At 34.3% G+C, this 25,025-nt stretch overlaps 2 protein-coding genes across 2 annotated transcripts; one reads left to right on the top strand and one right to left on the bottom strand.

Annotated features, from left to right (window-relative positions):
• The first annotated feature begins 16,939 nt into the window (after positions 1–16,939).
• LOC133284598 (expansin-B3-like) lies at positions 16,940–19,728 on the top strand. Its single transcript, XM_061481659.1, has 4 exons — positions 16,940–17,102; positions 17,250–17,550; positions 18,675–18,804; positions 19,534–19,728. Exons 1-4 carry the CDS (start codon positions 16,940–16,942, stop codon positions 19,726–19,728), a joined length of 789 nt encoding a protein of 262 aa, XP_061337643.1.
• Positions 19,729–23,282: 3,554 nt separating this feature from the next.
• Positions 23,283–24,709, bottom strand: LOC133284573 (uncharacterized). Its single transcript, XM_061481617.1, has 2 exons — positions 24,334–24,709; positions 23,283–24,226 (listed from the first exon to the last, which is right to left on the bottom strand). The coding sequence occupies exons 1-2, from the start codon at positions 24,707–24,709 to the stop codon at positions 23,283–23,285; spliced, it is 1,320 nt and encodes a 439-aa protein (XP_061337601.1).
• Between the last annotated feature and the right edge of the window lie 316 nt (positions 24,710–25,025).

Below are 25,025 nucleotides of genomic sequence, written 5' to 3'. Positions count from 1 at the left end.
GCAATGTTACCTGTAGAGATCGGAGAACCATCATGGAGAAGGAAATTGGTTCTAGAAGATAAAGAAGGAGAGAATAGCGAGTTGATGAAGATTGATATGCAGTTGTTGGGGGAAGAAAGAGACAAAACAACAATTGTCGAAATGGCATCCAAGCAGCGAGCAGCGACAAGATACAATAGAACAGTGGTCAAGCGAACCTTCCAGGTAGGAGATTTAGTGCTCAGGCGGGCAAATGTGAGAAATAAGAATACAAGAGATGGGAAATTAGCAGCTAATTGGGAAGGTCCGTACCGAGTAACGTCGGCCACTAATACAGGAGCTTATCAAATAGAGCATTTGGATGGGAAATCTATCCCACGATATTGGAACGCGGGCAAGCTCAAAAGGTATTTCAGTTGAAGAGTTCAAAAATTGGTAGGAATAGGAGACAAACGAGCATGTGTAGTTATTGGGTAATATTTTGTGTTAGGAAGCTTAAGCTTTACTGTTGTTAGGAAAATTCTGATTTAAGTTTCGTATAGTAGTTTTCTATCATATTATGCTCGGTAGCTGACGAATATTTCGTATGTTAACTTTTGAATTCAATAAAGCAAGCTTTTCAGAGATGTATATTCTAGATGGAGCAAAAGTCCCTTGCCGCCTTTAATGGCCTCTTGGGCACCTGTTTAAATCCTACTCGGAAGCAGGGTCAAAAGTCCCTTGTCGCCTTCAATGGCCTCTTAGGCACCTGTAATCCCTACTCGGAAACAGGGTCAGAAGCCCCTTGCCGCCATCAATAGCCTCTTGGGCACCTGTTTAATTCCTACTCGGAAGCAAGGTCACAAGTCCCTTGCTGCCTTTAATGGCCTTTTGGGCACCTGTTTAATTCCTACTCGGAAGCAGGGTCAAAATTCCCTTGCCGCCTTCAATAGCCTCTTGGGCACCTGTTTAATTCCTACTCGGAAGAGGGTCAAAAAGTCTCTTGCCGCCTTCAATGGCCTCTTGGGCACCTGTTTAATTCATACTCGGAAGTAGGGCCAAAAAGTCCCTTGCCGCCTTCAATGGCCTTTTGGGCACTTGTAATTCCTACTCAGAAACAGGGTCAGAAGCCCCTTGCCGCCATTAATGGCCTCTTGGGCACCTGTTTAATTCATACTCGGAAGCAGGGTCAAAAGTCTCTTGCCGTCTTCAATGGCCTCTTGGGCACCTGTCCACTTCCTACTCAGAAGCAGGGTCAAAAGTCCCTTGCCGCCTTCAATGGCCTCTTGGGCACCCGTTTGATTCTTACTCAGAAGCGAGGTTGATTTTCAATATCGCATATTTATAAAAACGTTAATGGATTTCAGAGTTTTAAAAAGATAAGTGTTATGGAATATGGCAAAAACAAATTTTGCTGAGTTGCGTTGTAATTTATACAACAACAAGTTACCAGAATAAATCGGATCAAAGTAAAATATAGAAGTAAATGAAGTAATAGGAGAAGTATTAAAACCGCAAGAAATCAAGGATCCAACATACACAGTCATTACAAAACAGACAGTCATTCAAGAACAAGTTAAAATAGGTACAAAATAAAAGTGGCATCCCACTTCTTCAAGCATTATTTGGGGTGCCTTCCGAGGTAGTCTTGCCGGAAGTCGAAGTAGTTCCCACGTACTCGGATGGGCAGGTGGCAAGCACAGTAATGGATCCTTTTTCATTGTGGGTGCATAGTCGGCCATTATCCACAAAGTTGAAAGTATCAATTTTCTCCAAGTTAGGAAGAGCAGTTTCCCGGTGAAAGAACTTCACTTGATCCACAATCCAACCACGAATTTGATGAGCAAAAGCAACATATTTAGAATCCATGTCCTCGGCAGCTTGATGTAAAGAAGTCACGTTTTTCTTCAAGGTTTCCACTTCTAGTTCCAGTTCGGCTACTCGGAAGTCTGAATCTTCAAAATTCTTCTTCAACATTTTATGCTCTTCAGTCAGCTCATCATTTTCTCGTTTAAGAGTAGTAAACTCATCATTGGCTTTTTGGACCAGCTTTTCAGTTTCTTTAAGTTTCACTTGAAAACCTTGGGCAACAAACTCGGCAGCTTCGACCCTTTGAGTCAAGCGAGCTTGTTCAGATTTGAAATTGTTTTTAATGAGTTGCAACTCTTTCAGCTCAGTAAGTAGTTGTTGACGTTCAACTAGTGCTAACAGTGCCATCTCGTAATAGTGGGCTTCACGGAAGGAGTTATCTCGGATTTCAGTAAATTTGCCAATTAATTGATCAACAGAAAACTTATCCCATTTTCACGGATCCTAGCGGTAAAACAAGGTTGTAATTTCTTGATAAAGGGAGGACCTGAAAAAGGAGTTGCAATCACTGAAGACGGAGGCGTCAACGACTTGTCACTAGAAGGGGGATCCGGGCTGGGTTCGTTAATCCGAACTCGTTTTTTGTGGCGGGTGTCACCTGAATCAACAGGGGAATCCGTATCTAGTACCACAGTGTCACTGGGGATAGAACCCGTTGCGGAGGTAGCCGGGAGAGAAGAAGGAGTAGGAGAGCCTTCTTTTTCGCCAGAAGCCGAGGAAGGATAAGTACGCACAACTTTATCACCAGAGGCAGCAGAATCATCTTGCTGAATAGTTTTTTGTTTCTGGCGAGCAAAGAAGGTAGGATCCATGATCTTATCTGAAAGCAAAATAATACAAATATAAAAGTTAAAGGGTGACTATATATGATAATATAAAGAAAATGGATAAGTTACTTACTTAATTTCCTGCAAATCCACTCAGGAGAATCTTTATACCCTAGAATAGACCGAGGAATGATAGAAATGTTTTGCTTGGCTAACTCGGAAGTCAGTTTTTTGAACCATGTGAAAGTTTCAAATTCATCAGTACTCAAATTCTTTGAGTTAGTTAAAAATGTTTTCGCAGACGTAGTATAATGATGTTGGTTCTAACTGAGAGGGAATCAAGGAGCTCCGTCCTGATCAGAAAGAAGGCAGAGGGAGAGGCAGATTGAGAAGAAGAAGAAGAGGCAGACGGTGTAGCCGGAAGAGCCTCAGGAATACAAATTTTGAAGTAATCTTCTTTGAGTTTTTCCAGTTGTCCTCATATATAGTACACCAGCGAAACCCGGGACGGGCTTTTAAAGAAACCCAACTATGGCGAGTACTTCCTTTATCAATAGCATTTCGGAACACGGTGAATAGACAGAAAAAGACCCGAAAAGAGTAACTGAATCCAAAAGATCTACAAATTATCTCAAATGTATGTAAGGAACACCAGCTTTTTGGGTGAAGTTGAGAGGGAACGACTTCAAGATGATTTAGGAAATCTGTTTGAAACTCAGGGAAAGGTAGGGTTACCTTAAGCTCGGAAAATAAGCATTTATAGGCAAAAAAGAAACAATTCTCACCTTGCCCAGAAGGTGAACATACACGTTCTTCTTCTCGGGGTACAGCAACTCGGAAAGAAGTGATAATGGAGTCACGAAATAGATGGATTGATTGTAAGGCTGTGTGAAGATTACTCGGATGGTTTTCATACGAAGAACGAAGTCCTAGAGCTTCTTCATCAACCCATTCTAAACCTTCCACAGTAGAAGGTATGGCGAAGCAAGAAGGTGGAAGCGAACGGTAAGGGTGATTCCTCGGCAGCATGGCCTGGACGGAAAGGTACCAGTAAAAACAAGTTTAGAAGACATATTACAAGTTAAAAGTTCAACTGAAGAAAATAGTGGTTATTAGTGGTTATAAGTGGATTCCTAATCCGTCCAGAACGTATAAAGCCGGTAAAGGAGTATTAAAGAAGATGAAGAAACAAATACAAGGAAGGTCTTTGTCAGGAGAACAAGTGAGTTTTCCAGGATCATGTTTAAAGATGCAAGTAACAATTTTTAGAGCGAAGGTTAAAATTAGGCAAGAAAGAAGAAACGAAAGCAAGTGTCAAGATAAAGGAACTTACTTGTATAGTCTGATGAGGAACAACAACCAAATGTAGCAGCGTCACACCAAGTTTGCACAAAGAATCTCAAGAAAACGCAGAAAGAAGAAAGAACCAGAAAACTTAAGCAGAGGAGAACGAAGAAGAAAATGCTGGAGAAAAGAAGAAGAAAGGGTAAAAAGGAGTAAATGAGAAAATCAAAAGCAGGTGGTGATAAAGGAAAGAGATAAAGTAACTGGTGTTTCGAATTTCGAAAGACAATGATGGCTGTCAGGATATGACGTTTCAGAGGGGCAGTCGTTTGGAAAATCAAGGCAGTAAGAAAGTGACAAATGGCGATCAAGATCTGAATAAATAGGAAGCATTTAATGAGGATGCTGACGTATAATAAAGGGAAATTATAAGAGGTAAGTTAACTGGTAAACTCGGAGTAAAATAGACATTACACTCCGAGCTTGGGGGCTTAATGTTCCGGGTTTATACATCCAGATATCAATAGTCAAGGAAAAGAGCTGGAGGAACTCGGAGGGGGTTTTACCCGGAAAGGAAGCCCTCCAGCCAAAATACTAGAACCCCAAGTAGGTCCCACCACGATTACATGATGGTATCTATAACTACCCACGTCCAGAATAACTACCTATGGAAGGGCTATATATACCGAAGATAGTAATAAAGGAAAAGGCAGATAAAAACCATACCATAACCATACTGATGTTCATCCAGAACAGTAATAGGACAAGTCTGACTTAATATAGGCTAAGTCGTAGGCTCCTATAGGCCGGCCTAACTCATTTACATCCCTAGTTCTATCTAGTCTGTAGCCTGTATTGTATTATACACAAATCCATCATTGTTAACTAATCACAACTTAATTACATGGGGTGGTTATAATATAATCTGATTAATTGAGAAAGAGTTATGCAATGTGCTGAGTGCCGAGCACTAAATGGAATTCATAAGGAGCCGCTTTAAGTCTTTAACTACCCCTTAATCATACTTTATTAAACGTGGCCAGAGCCTTCCCTTTAATTGTATTAAGAAACTTCTTTCGAGAGATATCATGATTTGTGATTCATGGGCGTTCGTATTTTTCTTTACTTATATAATTTTTTAATGAATAAATATCCTTTTTGGTCCTCAGCAAATTTCACGATACCCGCTTTAGTCCTTAACAAATTAAAAGGTCCATCGTGGTCTTTAAGAAATTTAAAATGGACCCATTTTAGTTCTTTTAGGGACTAATATAGGTCTTTTTTGAATTTGTTAGGGACTACGATTTCAACTAAACACTACAACAAAAATGCTCTTTAGCCACGGCAAAAACTGTGGCAGAATATGATAAAAACTGTGGCTAAATGAGTTGTCCACTGTTTGAAAACCGTGGCTAAAACGGGCGTTGCATTATTTTAACCACGGTGTTATTTGCATTTAAGCACGGTCTGAATGAGTGTGGTAACATTGAATTAGCCACGGTTTGTGTTACATTAGCCACGTTATATTCGTGGCTAAACGATTTGCCACAAACTAAACCGTGGCTAATTATAAGGAACTTTTTTAAAAAAATATTACAAATTCTCCCAATCACATAAAAAGCAAATAATAAAAATTGCATTTGGTGAAAGAACCAAAAACAAAATTAAGGAAGATAATAAAATAAAGTGGAGTATACAATTTTACAAATACAATTTTTTTTCTATTCATATAAGTAAATCATGTTTTCTACACAATTTCTCAAAATTCATTTTTTTTTCCATTCCATATAAGCTGAAGGAGTTTCCTTTGCCAACAAAAGGAGTTAATCAAGTTTTCCACTTAAATCATTTAAGAGAAATAATTCCCAAATAAAGCTAAAATTATAAGTTTGTGATTGTCACAAGAAATCTATACAAAATATTAACTCCATTGTTCAACTAAACAAAATATGACGACATATTTTTTAAATCTATCTTCCAATAATTGTTGTATGCATCCTATCCTTTTAAAGGGCTTATCAGCAAATCATACCTGTATAAAAAAAATTAAATAAGATATGCTAAAATATCACATAACTTTTCAATGTCAAGAAATTATTATTATTTTTTTAGATAAAATATAAACAAACCTTAAAAGCATTAATTCTGGTAAGAGGGGAATCATAAACCTCTGTGCCAACCTATTAAAAAGTAAACCATCAAACAATAAAGTTGAAGGTGAAAGAACAACCTTGATATTGATCTCCTTAGAAGATAACTAAAAATCGTAGATTTCCTGTGTAGATTTGATGAAACCAACTTCTTGTAGCACAAATTCACAGGATCAATATATATATATATATATATATATATATATATATATATATATATATATATGAGGCAGGATCCTTTGACACCGGTGTCAAATTTGAAGTTTGACACCTTATGTAAGAGTCGTTAGATCAAAAAAGATCAACGACTCTGATTTATAAGCATGTGACACTATTGATCTTTTCTTATCTAACGGCTCTCAGATGAGGTGTCAAACTTCAAATTTGACACCGGTGTCAAACTTCAAATTTGACACCGGTGTCAAAGGATCCTATCTCTATATATATATATATGCTAAAAGAAAAAAGAAATTTTTATAAGAATATCATCAAATCCAACCAAAAAGCAAAAAGAAAAAAAGAATGACAGACACAGTGGGGAAAAAGAGGTAAGATATATACGAGGTAGAACAAGGTGGGATAAATTCTAATAGTTTCAAAAATTGGATAAACAAATCCATCCTTAAAATTGGATAACACTTTCCAATAGAATTAATTACAGCTCACAACACCATTAGCATCATATTTATTGCATAAAGTTTCATTAACTTGAGCATATTCAACTAATGAATTTATCATAAAGTAAAAAGTAGGCTAATAAATTCTATTGAAAAGAACAGGTAGAACAAGGAAGATATTTTTTTAAAGTGTACGATGCTTTTTGCATAATAATGATGACATGAGTTTGATAATTCCTTTTTAACTTGCTTTTTGCATTTTTAATATTATTTTATTCAACTCAAACAATACACCTAACATGCTAACAAAGATGACAACACTACCATATTTCATTTAATCTCTATCTAAAACATGTATACTTCAAAATGGTCTGCAAGTGATATTGAATAATAATAATAATAAAAATAAAAATTAAAACCAATGGATTAGTGGGAGACAACAATAAGTAAAGAGTTTTATTGTGCATGCAAGAAGACAACCCAATTTCTTTAAAAACCTGTTTAAGCACGTTGTGAGCTGATGTATTCGGCCAAGAAGAAAAAAAAAATATTCATCTTACATTGATATGGTGACAAACAACTATATAATATTTGGAATCTAGACTAAGACAAAGTGGCCTACAAAAGCTAATCAACACAAAATAATATTAGGAATCTACATTAGCCACGTACAGGTGTTGGGTGAGATACATGTAACATATCAAAAGGATAACCAATAAAATAGAAAAGAAGTAAGCATGAATAAAAACTACATGGAAAAGTAAATAAACAGTGAGATGTGCATTTTACGATGCAAGAAAAAATAAAGGAGGGACTTCAAGTTTTCTTTTTTCTAGTAACAAAGGGACTTTAAGTTTCTATTGACAAAGATGAAACAATGTAAATAAGGGATATAGTAGCGTGACAATAAGGTAAGGACCGCTGACTTGACTATGGGCTACATGGAGAAGAGAAGACTCAATGTCACCACGAAGACAACAATAGATGAATAATCAACTAATTTCTTTGAATTTGGCTGCAGAGCAAGAGAAAATTGCCATGCAGAAATGGTTACCTGAACTCTTGAGATTGCAATTTTGAATGCTCAGAAGAGCTTGGTAAGATTGCAAATATGTCAGGGGCTTGGTGAGTTACGATTGCTATTATTATTACTATTATGAGTAACAATTTTATTAAAAAATATTAGGGAAAATCTCCTATTTATTTGTATAGAAACTTACAGACAAGAGGCACCACATCAATTTTATTAAAAAATATTAGGGAAAATCTCCTATTGAAGGCTAAGTCTGTCGGAGTCACCTTAAGACTTGAGAGAGATAGAGAAAGACAAGGGATTTCTTGGTAAGCATGAGAAGTTTACGTGAAGGAACAAAATTATTGTTGGTTGTAAAATTATTTAGTGTGCAGCTCAAGGCAGAATTACCAATGAAGTTAAGCATAGAAATTTTTAGTCAAGAGAAATTACTAAAATCTGATATTTTGACAGAAAGGAAATTATATAAGTAACCAATTTGACCCCAAATGTACAAAAACACTAATTTTATGTGAGAAGCACTATCTCCTGGTAGTTGTAGTGTCACTTCTTTATTGTAACTTGTTATTTATACAAACAATGCCACTCACACTGAGATCAGAATATTTGAACAGAGATCTGAGATAGCTAGTGACCAAGAATGGATCACCTTATAATTATAAGGCAGAAGACAAATCAGAAAATGCTTTGAAATGACTTCACTCAAGACAAGTAAATATAACAAGTTTAGGAATTGGACTCTGATCAGAGTAACACTCAAACTTTACAATATTTATGGATTTCAGACCATGACACTAAGATATGCAAATTCGACACTTCTTATGCAGAGATATAGATCAAGAACATGTCAACTTAAGGTCTATTTTTGAATCAATTTTAAAGTTAGATAAAAGACACAATATAAACTATTTTTCTACATAATGATCAGTCTAAAATCAAATATTTGTATAGTTTGATGTCAAAGAGAATATTATATCAATTTAACCACCAAAATAGGCTGAATTTGTGAAGCAAATCAGAAGCAATAGCAAGTTAAGAATGTTGTTTTAGTTCAGTCACACCGTCAGCAGTATTGTCGGCAATTTAGGCCAAGAATTAAAAGTAAAAAAGCACAATACACACTGAAATGATCAAGCCACACCCAAAGACAGAACGCTACACAATAAAGAATTCACTACTATCACAGAATTACTAAAATATAAAGAGCAGTGATAAGGAAGATTAAAACCAAAATTTCCACTGGATCAGATTGACAATTACATACTTGACACTATATCAGCGACCAGATTAACCTCCAGTGCAAAATGGTAAATTAAACTAGCTCCACCACAGCCTCATGAATCAATGATTTTAGAAAATAAAAATGGATAATCCCAGTAGTGCAATCTAAACTCAAAATATTCCTTACACACACTTTTCAAAGCACAAGCTTCACAAAATTGTCACTTGAAGTAACAATACAACATTTGAGTAGCACTAAACTAATGCGGCCTCTGTAAAAAGAAAACTATGAAAGATGCAATCCACACTAATTCCACTCCAAAAACAACAAAATAAAATAGGTTATATATTGTTTCTCTTTATCATTGCCTACTGTAAAATAAGTAAAGTGTTATGGACCAATTAAATGGTCTCCATTTTTATCCCCACTACATGAAGCACTTCACTCCCCTATTTTCTCTCAACTTCCCTCAACTACATATAACCACCCATTATGAGCACCACTTCTCTAACTGCTAGTGCACTTCATCTATATATAGCTCTCTATAGCAAAGGATTAAGCAGGTTCTACAGCACCTTTACCACATATTAATGTTCATTCCAGAACATAAAGCATTGAAAACAAAGAGAGGCATTGGGAAATAACAGATTAGAAATCCAAATGCAAAGGGATAACTATGAAGAGATTATAGAACAACTGAATATTGATAGCAGTGACGGAATTAAAAAAAATGAAAAAAAGAGCAAAAACCAAAATTTACAGAAGCTTAAGCATACTTGCGGGTGTTGTTGCGTCGTTGCTTTGGCATAGCCATATCCTCGTCCTTAATCGAAAAATGATGTCTCTAAATGTCGGTCCGAGGGCGAGAACTAAAAAGTATCAATGAATCATTGTCTGCACTTAGCCAAGAAGATTGAAAATGGTTAATTGGCAAAATTGCAGAACATGTAATATTGAATAATGACTAGGAACATAGGTTACCTTAAAAGTCATCATATTGAACAGGGATATCTTCCCTCCTGATGCAGACATTACATATGAATCATTTTTGGACAGAGCAAAGCACGGTACGGCATCCTCAGGATTGCTATCAGCAATGTCATTAGTCATCAGAATGCCACTTGATGGTTGCCACAACTGAGGTTGCATGGCGGCAGTGGCCTACAGAATGAAATATAAACATCAAAAAATAGTATAATTCCTATTTCCAAATTCTGAATATAGAAAGTAGTAATCTGGCAGAAGTAACTACACGTGTTCTCATACCTTGCCAGATGAGTTACGGTCATTTCGCTGCCATTTCCAGAGCAGGTGAATGGCATTTGATGCTAGTGCCAGAATAGCATTGCCTGAATTTGTATATATCAACCTTGATATCTGTCATTAGAAAGATCATAACAATTTCATTCTTGGAGAGGGGTGAGGCAGAGAAACCTTGAAAGTTCTCTACTTTACTATTTTATTTTATTTTATTTTTGAGCCATATTAGGGGTTAAAATAATTTTATGTAAAATGATTGAAGATTCATAAATTTTTCACTATTTTATGCTTAAACACTTCCATGAGACAATGTAAAATAACGTTGGCGTAAATGACTAATAAATTACAATAAGACAAAAAGAATTCTATAAAAAAGCATGCTAATTGAATACTCATCAACTTCAGCTCCTACGTTTATGCACAAAGACACACAAACCATGTGTTATCTAAGTGGAATACAAACTGGAATCATGCGTTATGCTGATAAGAGATTTTACATAGGACAAATAGAAGTAGGAAAATCTCCAATTCTCCAAACAGTTGCATAAAGTTAAGTCTGTAAAATACTTGTCTTACCAGATAATTGGAAAAGGCTCCTCTAAGAGCGTAAGTAATCTATCATATGTAAACGATGTCTCTAATTACCAATTCATATGTAAAGGAAGTAGAGCCATTATTAGTCAAATAACAAATTAAGTCAATTTAAGCTAATCCCCCATTAGAATAGTGTGTATAACAGTAATCTTTAGTCAAATAACAAAGTCGTTCCTTCACATTAACGTCTATGAAATCTAAACAAAAAAATTGAAGAGCTTGAAAGGCCAAACTTGCGATTGGTAAAAAAACCTGCAAATGGCGAAGGAGAGAAGCGCAGGAGATTGAGAGATAATGAGACACGGTCATCATTTTTGCAAATGAAACACAGATCCAAAACCTAACAAAGAAATAGGAAAACAAGAAATTAGAACGAAGCATAAATTGGAATAAAGCAAAGAGGAAATCTGAATAAAAAATGGCATGTGTTTATCATGAACGGAGTGCGAGACTGAGAATTTGATATAGAAAAAATTGGACTGAGAATTTGAAGGAAGAACGAGTGAGAGAAACAATGTTGTGGTGGCTTTTGGCAATAACTACTTTTTTTATTTGCATAGTAAAATTTATTATTTTATAATTTTTTAAAGAATATTAACTGACCGTGGTTAAAAAGTCATGGGTAAAAGCCGTTTTTCTTGTAGTGAAATGGGTCCATTTTAAATTTCTTAGGACCAAGATGAGTCTTTTTATTTGCTAGGGACTAAAACGGATATCGTGAAATTTGTTGAAGACAAAAAAAAATGTATTTACTCATTTTTTAATATTTGCTGCACCTTTATTTGGAACTTCATAGATTACAATTGAGAAAACTTTGATTTTGTTTATCATGAAGCAGCACGGGGAGGCAAAAAGGCCAAACGGGAAGACTGGTTAAAACTTAAAAACTTAGATTCATTTATGATATTTATTTAGGGGTGGCTTAATTGCAATATATTCTTCAAATCAAAGATCTTATTCTTAACAACAGCCGAGGGAAGGAGCTCAAATAATAGTATAATAATAATAAACAAAAAGTCTAAGAAAGCTTCACTCGGGTTAAATTTCACTATGATTTATCCACTAGGATTACCTAATGATATGAATGTGTGTAATAAAATGTGTGTTAATATGAGTTGCTGTATTCGATTTCTGTAAGCTTAATTTTTTTTTTTCACTATGATCCTCTTTTAAAAGCATTCAATTCCATGTCTCTGCTTGATTTGATGCTTTGATTCTTAAAGCTTTGTACACGACTTTCAAAAATAGAAAGAAAAAAGCTTCGTACACGACTTTCAAAAAAACAAAGAAAAAAAGCTTCATACACGTGATTTAGATGTCCCGCTTTTTTTTTGGAGGTTAGATGTCCCGCTAATACTTGATAATCCGATAATGAAGGAATCAAACAAATATACATATTATGAAACGACGGTAGTTTTTTTTTTAGTCAGAAAAAGTTTAGGTGGAGGTAAGCATCGATATGGCGGTATCTCACCAGAATCAAGGAAGATCTTTCAATCTCTTTCAGAATTTTCGGAAAGAATTATATATCGCCCACCAAAGTGAATTTCACATCGACCAGCGGAGTTCGAACTGCCATTCTTCTTGAGACAATAACCAACTGTGCCAAACCTCTTAGTTTTACTTGATGTATAAGAATTAAGTATATGAAGATTAAAATATGTGTTTAATTCTTTTTAATATTATTTTTAAAAAAAAATTAAAATCTTAATTTTGAACCTATTCGAACACTGAATTGATTCATAAAAAAATCTATAGAATCATTGGAGCAAATATAAAAAAAATAAAATAACAAGTATACATACTGCGGAGTTTATTTATTTCATTTAAGTTCAACTGTAAATAGTTCTGCCAATAATGCAATTAGCTTATCATCAAGATTCCCTCATTTGATTGATGTTAATACAATTTTACATAATAAATTCCATTCTTATTTTTTAAAAGTAAAATAACCTTTGTGCATATTCTCACTTTCATGTAACCTTATATCTTCCTCATTTTGTAACATACACCTTATAACGTTTTATCCTTAATTTCCTTATTTGTTACTCATATTTCTTTAATTAACATTAGACATGAAGATATATTTATAAATCACCAGTAAAATACTCTTTTATCAATGAAATTAATTTTAAAAATTTTTAAAACTAAAATTCTTAAATTCTTAAATCTTTTATATTTTAATTTAATTTTCATTATTAATAAAATAATATTCTATTAATTAAAATAATAGTTTTTAAATAATTTTATATTTAAAAATATCCGTAAATATATATATGGAGTTAATTTCCGGAAGGTTGTGACTTATGAGCCTGCCGGCAACTTGTCGCTTGTGTTTCTGTTCAAGCATGTAGACAAATGCGAACGATTCTAATGCACAATTCACAAAAGCCCCCCCAAAACAAAAATCATTATGCTGCTGACCTTGGACCAATTACAATCTATGAAGCCAACACTCTATGGATTTTCTGGTAGGAAGAGCTATCTTTCAGGAAAAATTAATGAGGTCTAATGATAAGTTAAACTATAAGCAAAGACAAGATAGAAACAGAAACACCATGATTTTGATAATGGCGCTAACTAATTAAACTCCCTCTTCCATTTCTTTACCTTTACGAATCAGGAAGAGTGAATTTACTCTCACAAACTCAATGTTCCAAGCAGGTGTAACAAATGACTATATAGTTTGCATTATGGCGCTAAATTACTTTATTTTGTGATATCATACCCTACACTTTACAAAAGCAGCATATGTAATCATGTTTGTTTTATGGGATATGATATTGTAACAATCAATTAATGTTACTACTAATCAATTTCACCGTTAGATCGATTATATTGATCCAACGGTTATATTTATTTTCATCTTTGTATGGTTACGATCTATATAGCACTGATACTGACACGGGACACGTGACACGATACGACACGACACTTCGACACGTTAATTTTAAAAAATGTTAGATTTCGACACGTTAGGACACGTTTTGATATTAAATAATATTTCTAATATAAAAAAATATAACAAAAAAACATTCATAAATTTGAACCTAATAGTTGGAATTTTGTATTTCATATTCAATAATTTAACAAAAAAATGTATCTAAACTTATAATATTCATAAATTTTGTAAAGAAACATAAATATCCCAAATATTTATATTAAACTCAATAAAATGGTAATCGTAATCCCACGAATCTAATAGTTGGAACTAAAAACTCAACGCAACTTAACATTTGAACCTTTTTTTGAATTTCTATAATGCGTGTTGAAGTGTCGGGGAGTGTCCGAGTGTCCGAGAGTGTCGAGAAGTGTCGGACACGACACGTCAGTATTTTTGAAGTGTCGGTGCTTCATAGGTTATGATTTTCCAAATTTAATGTGAAAGCATTAAATATAAGAAATCATGACCATACAAAGGTGAAAATAAATATAAAGTATTAAATTTGGTGAATCATAATCATACACAGATGAAAATAAATATAACCGTTAGATTAATATAATCGATCTAACGGTGAAATTGATTGATAATAGCATTAATTGGTTGTTACAATATCTTACCCCTTGTCTTATTGTTTATACTTTATATAATATGGTCCACCATTCTGGATATATAACAAAAACAAAGACGAATAATAGTTGCCTGAGGGCTACAAAGGCCAATAATCAAATCTCAAACCTGCGCGCAATTTTCTCAATTGGAGACATGGCGTCCACTACTTATCAGACTTCACAGACCCATGGTATCTGCAAAATATAGCAATTTTTTCAAACTTTTTGTCATACTATAACTATAGAGAAAATTGAAGAAAAAAGGAGACCGTATTTGTCAAAAAGGATAGGAAGAAAAGTTAGTAGCAAATTGTCTAATTGACATCTTTATTTATTTCTGCATGTTGTATACTTGTATCATTGTTTTTTTTTTTTTTTTATAACAACTTGTATCATTGTTTTAGGTACAGTGACTGTGACACATTTTTGATATTTATATATCAAATTACTATGCGTTGAAGTTTGCTAAGTGAAAATAAATTTTGTAGCCAATAATTTCTTCACATGTGGCATATTTTCACAGAAAAAGCTGACTATTACATATCGAATTTCGCTATGACTAGTAGCGAACTTGTTAGCCAATTATTTTGTTACACGTGATACACTTTCACAAAAAAACTAACTAGACTAAATTTGCTATCAGGGGTAACGAACTTGGTGCATTGTGTGACACACAATCTCGTTGCCCGATCAGAATTAATGTATTAATCACAATAAAAAAAAAAGAAAACGAAGGAAAATGACTATTTAATTAATGTACCAATCACAATTAATGTATCAATCATTAATCACAATTAATGTACCAATCACCAATTACAGTTAACTTTGATCATAATTAATATACCAATCATCAATCACAATTGATGTACCAATCATAATTAATTTTTATTGATACATTAATTGTGATTGATGATTGATACATTAATTGTTTATGATGCCATTGTTACAAATTTAAACGATATTTGTAAAAGATAAAATAATGCAAATGAGGTGTCATTGCGTAGATCACAAAAAGTCATGTGAAATAAAATAAAAAATCACCTGATTTAGATATCTAAATGAAAAGTTATAGCCTTCTGAAGTGATTGGTTATTGGTACATTAATTGTAATTGGTATAACCAAAAGTTCATCCCATTGGTACACTAATTGTGATTGGTGATTGGTACATTAATTGTGATTGATAATTGATACATTAATTGTGATTAATACATTAATTAAAGAGGAGGGATATCCTCACTACCAAAATTTTCCACTACCAACTTACTACCTATCTAATCACCATTGGATTAATATTTTCTCTCTCTTCAATTTTTTTTTAGCATTCTATCTCTTTGATCCAATGGTAGTTAGATAGGTAGTAAGTTGGTAGTGAAAAATTTTGATAGTGAGAATATCCTCCCTCTTAATTAAATAGCTATTTTTCTTCATTTTTTTTCTTTTTTTTATTGTGATTAGTACATTAATTAAATAGTAATTTTCCTTCATTTTTTTCTTTTTTTATTGTGATTGGTACGTTAATTGTGATTGATACATTAATTGTAATTGGTGATTGATACATTAATTGTGGTCAAAATTAATTGTGATTGGTGATTGGTACATTAATTATGATTAATATATTAATTAAATTGCCTATTTTTTTGTTTTCTTTTTTTATTATGATTGATACATTAATTGTGATTGATACATTAATTGTAATTGGTGATTGGTACATTAGTTGTGATTAGTACATTCAGCTTTTTCTGTGAAGATATACCGCATATCACTAAATTATTACTACCAAATTCGCTATCAGTCGTAGCGAACTTAGACATGTGGACGTGGCCGTCAATTTTTTTTGCCAAAATATATCACATGTCACGAAATTATTGACTACTACCAGCCGAGCAAACTTCAAAGTGTAACAGTATAGTAAAATATACTATTTGCATGACAGATTGATAAATTTTTTGCCAAAAACGTGACAATCTGATCATTGTTCCATTGTTTTATGTAATTAAATCCATCCAATCAAATCATTAATATAATAAATTATACATTCTTAATATTTAATTGAATATAACTTTGGATATCTCAGCTGATAATTGAAGACTAATCCCCTAAAACATAAAGATTACCTAAATGAGTTTTTCTTTTACCAACGCCTTTTCCATACGATCAGAAATCGAATCCTATTTGATTTAATATTTAATTAAATCAAAACACTTGCAAATCCAAGATAATAGTTTCACACTGCCTCGCCTTCTTGTTCATCCGACCGTTTCCGTCGGCTCAACAACAAAACGAAATTAACGGCACCAAAAAAAAAGGAAAAAAACAAAAACAAAACCTTATGTACACCCATTGGCTTCTACATAAGGACACGCGCGGGCACATGCGGAATTAACGCCTCAACCGACGGTGGGACCCAACTCAGTGGCACATTTCGTAAATATACGCAAAACAAATGGATGATAAGGTCCAAAATAGTTATTCCGTTGAGCTGGACCCCACCTCGTTGGGCTTCTATAAAGAAACCCAAAATCCCTTTAACGGTCTCATAAAACATCGTTGTTGCAACTGTTTTTCTCGAGTTCCGAGATCGCCAGAGCTGACTCTCTTAGCGGCGCGTGGACACATTTCGCACTCACTGACAATGCAGCGCCACCATGTCTCCGCCGTGTCTTTTTTAATCTTATTCTTCTTCAGACTCATGCTAGTATGCGGTGAGGGACAACCTCAGAGCAGTGTCCTCGATCGACATTGGTATCCAGGAACCGCCACCTGGTACGGCGACCCGGAAGGAGACGGTAGCACTGGTAATTAAAGACCAGGGACTGACTCGCTGAGTTGACTCAACGAGTAGAGTTAGTTATAAGAGTTATATATAATTAAGCACATAAAATAACTATATGTTCTATGTTTATAATTAATATTATTAATGTTAATGAGTTATGTTTGTGAAGGAGGAGCATGTGGGTATGGTAGCTTGGTGAACGTGAAACCATTCAGGGCAAGGGTAGGTGCAGTGGGGCCAGTATTGTTCATGAACGGGCAAGGGTGTGGTGCTTGCTATAAGGTGAAGTGCTTGGACCCCAGCATATGTTCGAAGCGAGCCGTGACGGTTATAATTACCGATGAGTGTCCTGGTTGCCCCTCCGACCGAACACACTTCGACCTTAGTGGCGCCGCCTTTGGCCACATGGCTGTTGCTGGCGAGAACGGTCAACTCAGGAACCGAGGTGAAATCCCAGTCATTTACCGAAGGTACGCACGTACACCAACCACATTCTTTCACTTTTTAATTTTAATCTCGGTTTCACTAATATATAACTTTTTTTTTTTTTTTTTGATAACAACTTTTTATTTTTAATATAAATAAAAATTGAACACATATTCTAATACAACTTATTCAATCTTCTTAGCACTAATCAATTCTAATGACTTCACTTATGTGTGACTCATCCAATTGACAGTGTCACTTTCTTTCTTTCTTTTTTTGGGTTTAGAATGTGGTCTTTTATCAAATGATTCAAATCCGTGAGCATTTGAGTTTTGACAATGACACTTTTTATTTTATTTTTTCGGAGTTCTGTGATTTGTTATGGCATTATGTGAAATAACTGCTATATATATATGAAAAAAAAGTTTCCAATGTTACTTTATACAACTTTGTCTAAAGTTGATCGAAACAACGTCATTTTAGAATTAAAAAATTAGAATGATAAAGACTATTATAACCCTGAAATAAATTAAAATTACAAAAAAAACTATGATTTCCGTCCCAAAACGACGTCGTTTCAATGAACATTAGATAAAGTTATCTAAAGTAACTTAAGAAAAAACAAACCCTATATATATATATATATACTATAAAGTATTTTTCAAATAATTTGTTTATAAAGTCATTGCAAGTTTTTTTTTTCCTCCCCATTTGCGGCTGGTATTTACTATTGACTTGCTTGGTGGATCCTACCATTTTTAAAAAATAAAAAAAAATATTGATGAGTGTCTCACAGGAGAAAATCACTTCTACATTGACAGCAGAAATGATTTTCCCTTAGAAGAAAGCATGAAAAAGACGGGTTAGAAAATCATGTTGAGAATACCTTTATGCTTTGTGGGTTAAAGGAAATAAAGGAAAAATATTTGTGATTTAAATGACAACTTTGTATGATATAATGGTGTTTTGGTTATTTTTTATATTTTCTTTCTTTCATACAATTAGGAAAAGAGAAAAAAAAAATATTGTAAAAAAAAGAGAAGGTAAAAAATCACCAAAATGACTGTTTATTTGAAATGACATAAAATTTTGTTTTCTCCTATAGGAAATTAGGGAAAAGTCTTGTACTGAACGACCTTTGTCCTCCGAAATTGTATTTTTTTTGCAGAACAACATGCGTGTATCCTGGAAAAAATATTGCCTTCCTTGTTAATGAAGGATCCACACCTTATTGGCTATCACTTCTGGTGGTGTTTGAGAATGGAGATGGGGACATTGCCTCCATGCATATACAAGAGGTATACATCTTTCTGCTGCTGTTGATATTTATTTACATGGTTTTCACTATATTTATATATATATATATTCCATAAAATCTGAATACCCTATTGATTATCTACATCAATAAGATAGTAACATGAAGAAAGATAAGAAAATGACATAAGAGTGAGAAGAAAAGAACCCTGAATTATGGTGTCCAAAAAATCAGATGCCACAACAGTTGCTTTATCTAATAAAAGTGCAACAGGTAGTAAACTAGTGATAAAGTGAATCTGTGAAAAAAATGTTTTGAAACGTGTTGCCATTTGAACCAAAAGGAACTGCCTAAACGTGCAGTAAAGCATACATTATTGTCATTAACTTTTTTTCCCCTATTAATTAAGCATGGCTAGTGTGGACAATTCCAAATGTTGAGGATATGTCTCTTTAAAGCTCACGTGCCAGTGCCACTTCCCAGCTGTTGGGTCTTTTGTACTTTAGATTGGATTATCTGCCAAAGGTTGCAAGAGACCCTTTTTATCCTATTAAAAATACTATCCAGAGTGTTCCTCATGTGGTGCCCTTTTCCTCTATATTCTGTATTCAAAGCATGTGATATGGGACCTTTAATTAAAATTTCATTTCATGCTTCTCCCGAACAATGTATATAATAATATCAACCACAATTAGGGTGTTATGCAAATTTAAGAAATAAAATAATGAGACTAAATTTTCATTTTATTGTGATTGGATATTTGTATTAGCAGGCAGGGTCTAGTGAGTGGATACAGATGAATCATCTATGGGGTGCAAATTGGTGCATTAATGGTGGACCTTTAAGAGGGCCTTTCTCTGTGAAGCTAACCACATCCACAGGAAGAAGCCTCACTGCCAAAGGTGTTATTCCAAGCAATTGGTCTCCAAAGGCCACTTATACTTCTCGCTTAAATTTCTTTCCTTAGCACCACCAATTCCCTTCCCAAATGGGGTAATTAATAAGCACTTTTTACCCAGTTGAAGTTGGTCAAGTTGGGCAAAAGTAGTCTTCATGGCCTTCCAACCCTGTTTTCCTGGGTTACTATGTAGATGTTCACATTGTTATCCTTGCTTTTTTTTTTTATAAGAAAAGTAGCCGTTGAGTGGACATGGCTATCCAATGGTCTTTTCTTTTTGTACCTGATTGGCTGATTTTGTGGTGTGCATAGACATGTTTGGATGAGCTTTTGAAAAAAAATAAAAATTATGAATTGCTTTTTTCAAAAAGAATTTTTTTAAAAAGATAAAATTATTTTACATTTAAATATATGATCTGAAAATCACTTTTATATAAAAAAAAGTTGTTTGAACGTTAAAATAAAAAAACATTTTTTATATATAAAATTAAAAAAGAACCTACAAATTTATTTTTTAACAAATTTTTGGGATTTATGCAAATGAAATTTGAAGAATGTGATTGCAATATCAGAAAAGACGATCCACAAACTACTCCAATGCTATAAGAAAGTGATGATATAATGGTGAAAGCATTAACACATTTACGGTGTAATACATTTAAATTAATTTACATCGTTCCTATTAGCTTTGTTATGTGTCGGAAGACGCAGAATCACACCGTAATTTTTCTCTCTATCTCCTTTCACTGATTTTTTTCTTCTTGTTCTTGTTGGAAAAGTTAACTCTCAGAGGGACTTGTTCTCCTCAACTTGTTGGCTTACTCTTCACGTTCATCTTAAAAAAATATTCTTCAATTCTTTGATCAAAACTAAAGTCAAAGTATCTTATCAAAACTTTGTACCAGAAGTCACTTGGCTCTCTCTAAAGAGGAGAGATAGCGTGTAGTATGTAGTATAGTATCGTTGAATGCGTGTACTGAACCCATTTGGCTTTAAAATAGTAAATATAATAAATTTTACACCCTTGATTATCATTTACAATATTTCACTTCTTCTATTAGAATTTAGAATGAAGTTTTCATTGTCAGATCATGAATTAGTAAGTGCATTCAATCTCCAAAAAAAATCTAATTCTTTTCAATTTTCTCTTTGGATTTGTGTGTTTATATATAGATCCTATTCATGGATTAATGAAAATGTGCGAAAGCTCTATTTGCCTATGCCAGGATGAACCTCGCATCGCATTTATTACATAAGTTTAATATTTCGCATGTTGTAAAAGATAAATTTATTTTTTACATATACATAAAAATATATGGGGCCTATTTATTTGAGAAAAGTAAAGGTTATAGAAAGATATGGAGGAAGAGAACACTTTTATTACTACACAACTCTTTTTTCTCTTTTTGGCTTAATTTGGCTTGTTACAAAATGATGGAGGACACACCTATTTATACTAGTGGCACCTCCTTAACCAATGGCTAGGATTGTGCCAACACAATTCTCATCTAAGGGCTACAAATTATTCTCTAGAATTTTCTATAATCTCCTAGCCTAGATATTTATGATGGTGGTTTCTAGATACAACTATTCCCTAGATATTTTGATGGAGACATCTAGAGTTGATTATTCTAGAATTTGGGCTAGATAACTCTTGGATATTTTTAGATGTTGGGCTAAATGTATACTAAGCCTAATGGACCAAAAAACTAAATCAAGTTTATTTATTCAACACCCCTCTTAAATTTGATTTTGTAAACCAGTCATATTTTGTGGAACACATTTGTCCGGTGGCTTTGGGATTGGTGGAAGATAAACAATCTTTATCGGTGTTTGTGGCGTCTCCGGTACATACACGATCTCTGCTAAAGTGTGTCAAATTTCATCCTCTACAAAACCCATAGCATGGTTCTTGTTGGGGGTCATTGTATTGGGAGATATCTCACCTTTTCCATTTCGAAAATTTGATAGATTTGGGTGATTGTGGGTGCTTTGGAGCTTGAAGAGTCACTCCCCAAGTATTCTAAGGTGATTTGGGGTAAGTTTTCACCATCCAACTCTTGTTTTCATGGAAATTTGATGAATCTAGGTTTTGATGAATAGTGTTTTGTGGGTTTATAAGTTTGAGTTTGATGGAGACTTAGTACCTTTGTAAATGCTGCTAGGAATGATAAATAAACGGTATAAATGAGTTTAGATTGTCATTTTAGTATAATTTGATATTTGAGTAAATTATGCTTGAAATTAAGGATATTCTTGAATGGTAAGCCATTGTTTTATTGTAGAATTGATTGTGTTCCTTGTATTAATAGGGTTGAGGCAAGAGAACCAAGTGGAGTGACCAACCTTTGTGGTTGTATTCAATTGAGGAAAGTTCAAGAGCAAGGTATACCTTTGGACCTTGGGATTGATCCCCTTGAATGTTCCACATACTCCTTTGAGGAGGAATGGTTTATGAGGTGTGATATGTAATGATGACATTTTGAGTTGTATGCAAATTAGTATTGTTAGATGCATTTGCCATTTATGTCATCCCTTGTACATATATATTTTGAGGCCATGTGATGTAGTATGGAGGACTTAGTCCATGATCATTGTTGTAGTAATTGCATTGTTGTATATGGCAATTAGCTTTGATCATGTCTTTTGATAGTTAAGTCATTTGGCATGTATTTATTTTGAAGAACATGGATGTAATATGGATATTGATAAATTAATGGAATGTGATGTTATATTTTGTCATGTTTATTTGCACAATAAAATGGTGTAGAATATATAATTATTGAGACATTGATGTTATAAGATTGTCAATTAAGTCATATGGTGTGTGGGGTTTAATTCCTCAAGAGGAATATATGAAAATAGAGATTAAGTGTTTTGCCCAGTGGAGGGGGCTTAAGCCTGAAAATGGAGGCTTAAGCTCGCTTAGGGGGCTTAAGCACCCAAGTTGGGAGCATAAGCGCTCTTGGTGGTCTAAAAATATCATTTTCCTCTGCATATGGGCGCTTAAGCTCGTTGGAGCGGGCTTAAGTGCTCTGTCGGGCAAAAAACATGTCGAAGAGGGCGCTTAAGCGCTCTCAGCGCGTTTAAGCGCGCAACCCGTTTTCAGCACGAACGTGAGTTAGTAAAATTGGCATAACTCGAGCTACAGAGCTTCAAATTGAGTGAGGCTTGAACCTATGTTAAGCTAACACATAGAGCTATAACCCTATAAAATATTAGAGCGATTTGATGAGTACATAAATGTCAGTATAGGATTGAAGTTGATGCTCTAATTCTGAAAATTCGGTTTTGTCAGCTACATTGCGAGTTTAATAACTCCGGCTATGCTTAACCAAATGGTTATTGTAATATCTTTCCGGAAAGCCCTAGATGTCTAGTTTATCAAAATGAAAGGTTAAAGTTAATTGTTAAGCGAAGTGGTCTCAGATTTGAGACTATTACATGATTATAATTACGATTTTGTTGTAAAAAGTAAATGAAAATGTTTTGTGAAAAAGTTTATCTGTAGTTTTAACTAATCAATGTAATTGTAACTGAGCTTAATATCATAAAGTAATGATAACAAACCGGTCCGGTAACGGGGTGTTACATTGATCATTTCCATCTTGAACTGTCTGCCCTTATGAGTCGTCAACATTTCTAAAGAATACGCCTTCAACTTTCATTTCTTCAGTTGTTATATGCTTTTTCTTGGTTGTCATTGTTTCATCCAAAATGAAATTTCTTTGGGGTTCTATCTTTGATTCTGGCAGTGTTAGTACTGCTTTATTCTCCTCTTCTTCCTCACGTTCCTCATCATCATCATTGACGTCGATAGGATCACCACTACGCTTGCTGTCACCTTCTCCTCCTCTTTTTACTTCATGTTCTTTCATCAAATCGGATTTATTTATCCACTCAGCATCTTTTGTATCTTCTTCCATATCATCAATTTTATCAGCTTCAGCTTCAGTTTCAGCTTGATGTTCTTTTTCTTCTTCCATAGTCTCTGATTTCTCTGACTCGAATTCATTTTGGATATCGAATTCTGATTCTGGATTGCTTGCCCCCGAGTCTAGATACCATGTATTCTCTTGTTCTCCTACATTGTCATTGTGTACCATCAACAGAGTGTCATCTTCTTGACTCCTTTCCTCCACATAGTTCACCTTCTCCTCAATTTTTCTTGTAGGAGTTCTATATTCATAAGCATAATGGCTGAACCTTTGACAGTTGTAGCACTTGATTTGAGACTTGTCACGTCTTGGTTGCGAGACACCTCTTCCACGACCTCTTGTTGAGCTCTCTCTTCGATCTTCATTGGCATAGTGGTTGTTGAAGCCTACTCTTCCACGTTCACGACCTTTTCCTCGACCACGATATTCTCCTCGTCCTCTTGTGTTACCAAAGTCTTCTTCCTTTTCTTTGAAGTTGAGTTGTGTCTTGAGTAATTGTTCGCCAACCCCTTGCTTCTTCTTTTGTTTATCCTCATATGCTTGTAAGGAGCCCAAGAGTTGCTCTATTGTCATGGCTTCCAAATCTTTTGTTTCTTCTATGACAGTGACAATATGATTGAATTTCGAATCTAAAGATCGCAAAATTTTCTCCAAATTTTTACATGATCTATCTTTTCACCATTTCTTTTTAATTGATTAGTCACCGTCAAGATTCTAGAAAAGTAATCGGAGATACTTTCGGCATCTTTCATATGTAAAGTTTCAAACTCACTTCTTAGAGTTTGAAGACGTACCTTCTTGACTGGCTCAGCACCCTTGTAAGAGGTTTGTAGCTTCTCCCATGCTTCCTTTGTGGTGGCTGCCTCCGAAATCTTCTCAAAAGCATCTTCATCCAATCCTTGATAGATGAGATAGAGAGCTTTCTTGTCTCTCTTTCTTGAATCCTTCAAGCTATCCCTTTGAGCTTGGGATAGATGAACTCCTTCTTGTGGCTCATTGTAGCCTTTCTCTACCACTTCCCACACATCTTGTGATCCAAGGAGGGCCTTCATCTTGATGCTCCAATTATCATAGTTGTTCTTGGTGAGCATAGGGACTTGGAAAGGAACCATTTAGCTACTTGCCATTTCTCTAGAAAGGATCTTAAGGCTCTTGATACCACTTTGTTGGGAGGAGGATATTTGATAAAAGTAAAGGTTATAGAAAGATATGGAGGATGAGAACACTTTTATTACTACACAACTCTTTTTTCTCTTTTTTGGCTTAATTTGGCTTGTTACAAAATGATGGAGGACACACCTATTTATACTAGTGGCACCTCCTTAACCAATGGCTAGGATTGTGCCAACACAATTCTCATCTAAGGGCTACAAATTATTCTCTAGAATTTTCTATAATCTCCTAGCCTAGATATTTATGATGGTGGTT

Source organism: Gastrolobium bilobum, unplaced genomic scaffold (genome assembly GCF_033153095.1).
Source record: "Gastrolobium bilobum isolate Gb01-03AN ecotype WA unplaced genomic scaffold, APGP_CSIRO_Gbil_v1 utg21709, whole genome shotgun sequence".
NCBI classification, from domain to species: Eukaryota; Viridiplantae; Streptophyta; class Magnoliopsida; order Fabales; family Fabaceae; genus Gastrolobium; species Gastrolobium bilobum.
This window is presented reverse-complemented; position numbering and strand designations above follow the sequence as displayed.

What these genes read in the sequence shown, in the direction of transcription:
- LOC133284598 (XM_061481659.1), top strand. Translation starts at nt 16,940, where the DNA reads ATGCAGCGCCACCATGTCTCCGCCGTGTCTTTTTTAATCTTATTCTTC. An exon ending in ATCCCAGTCATTTACCGAAG is followed by an intron (nt 17,551 to 18,674) that starts GTACGCACGTAC and finishes TTTTTTTTGCAG; the next exon opens with AACAACATGCGTGTATCCTG. An exon ending in CCTCCATGCATATACAAGAG is followed by an intron (nt 18,805 to 19,533) that starts GTATACATCTTT and finishes TTGTATTAGCAG; the next exon opens with GCAGGGTCTAGTGAGTGGAT.
- LOC133284573 (XM_061481617.1), bottom strand. Translation starts at nt 24,709, where the DNA reads ATGGTTCCTTTCCAAGTCCCTATGCTCACCAAGAACAACTATGATAAT. An exon ending in ACATATGAAAGATGCCGAAA is followed by an intron (nt 24,227 to 24,333) that starts GTATCTCCGATT and finishes TGCGATCTTTAG; the next exon opens with ATTCGAAATTCAATCATATT.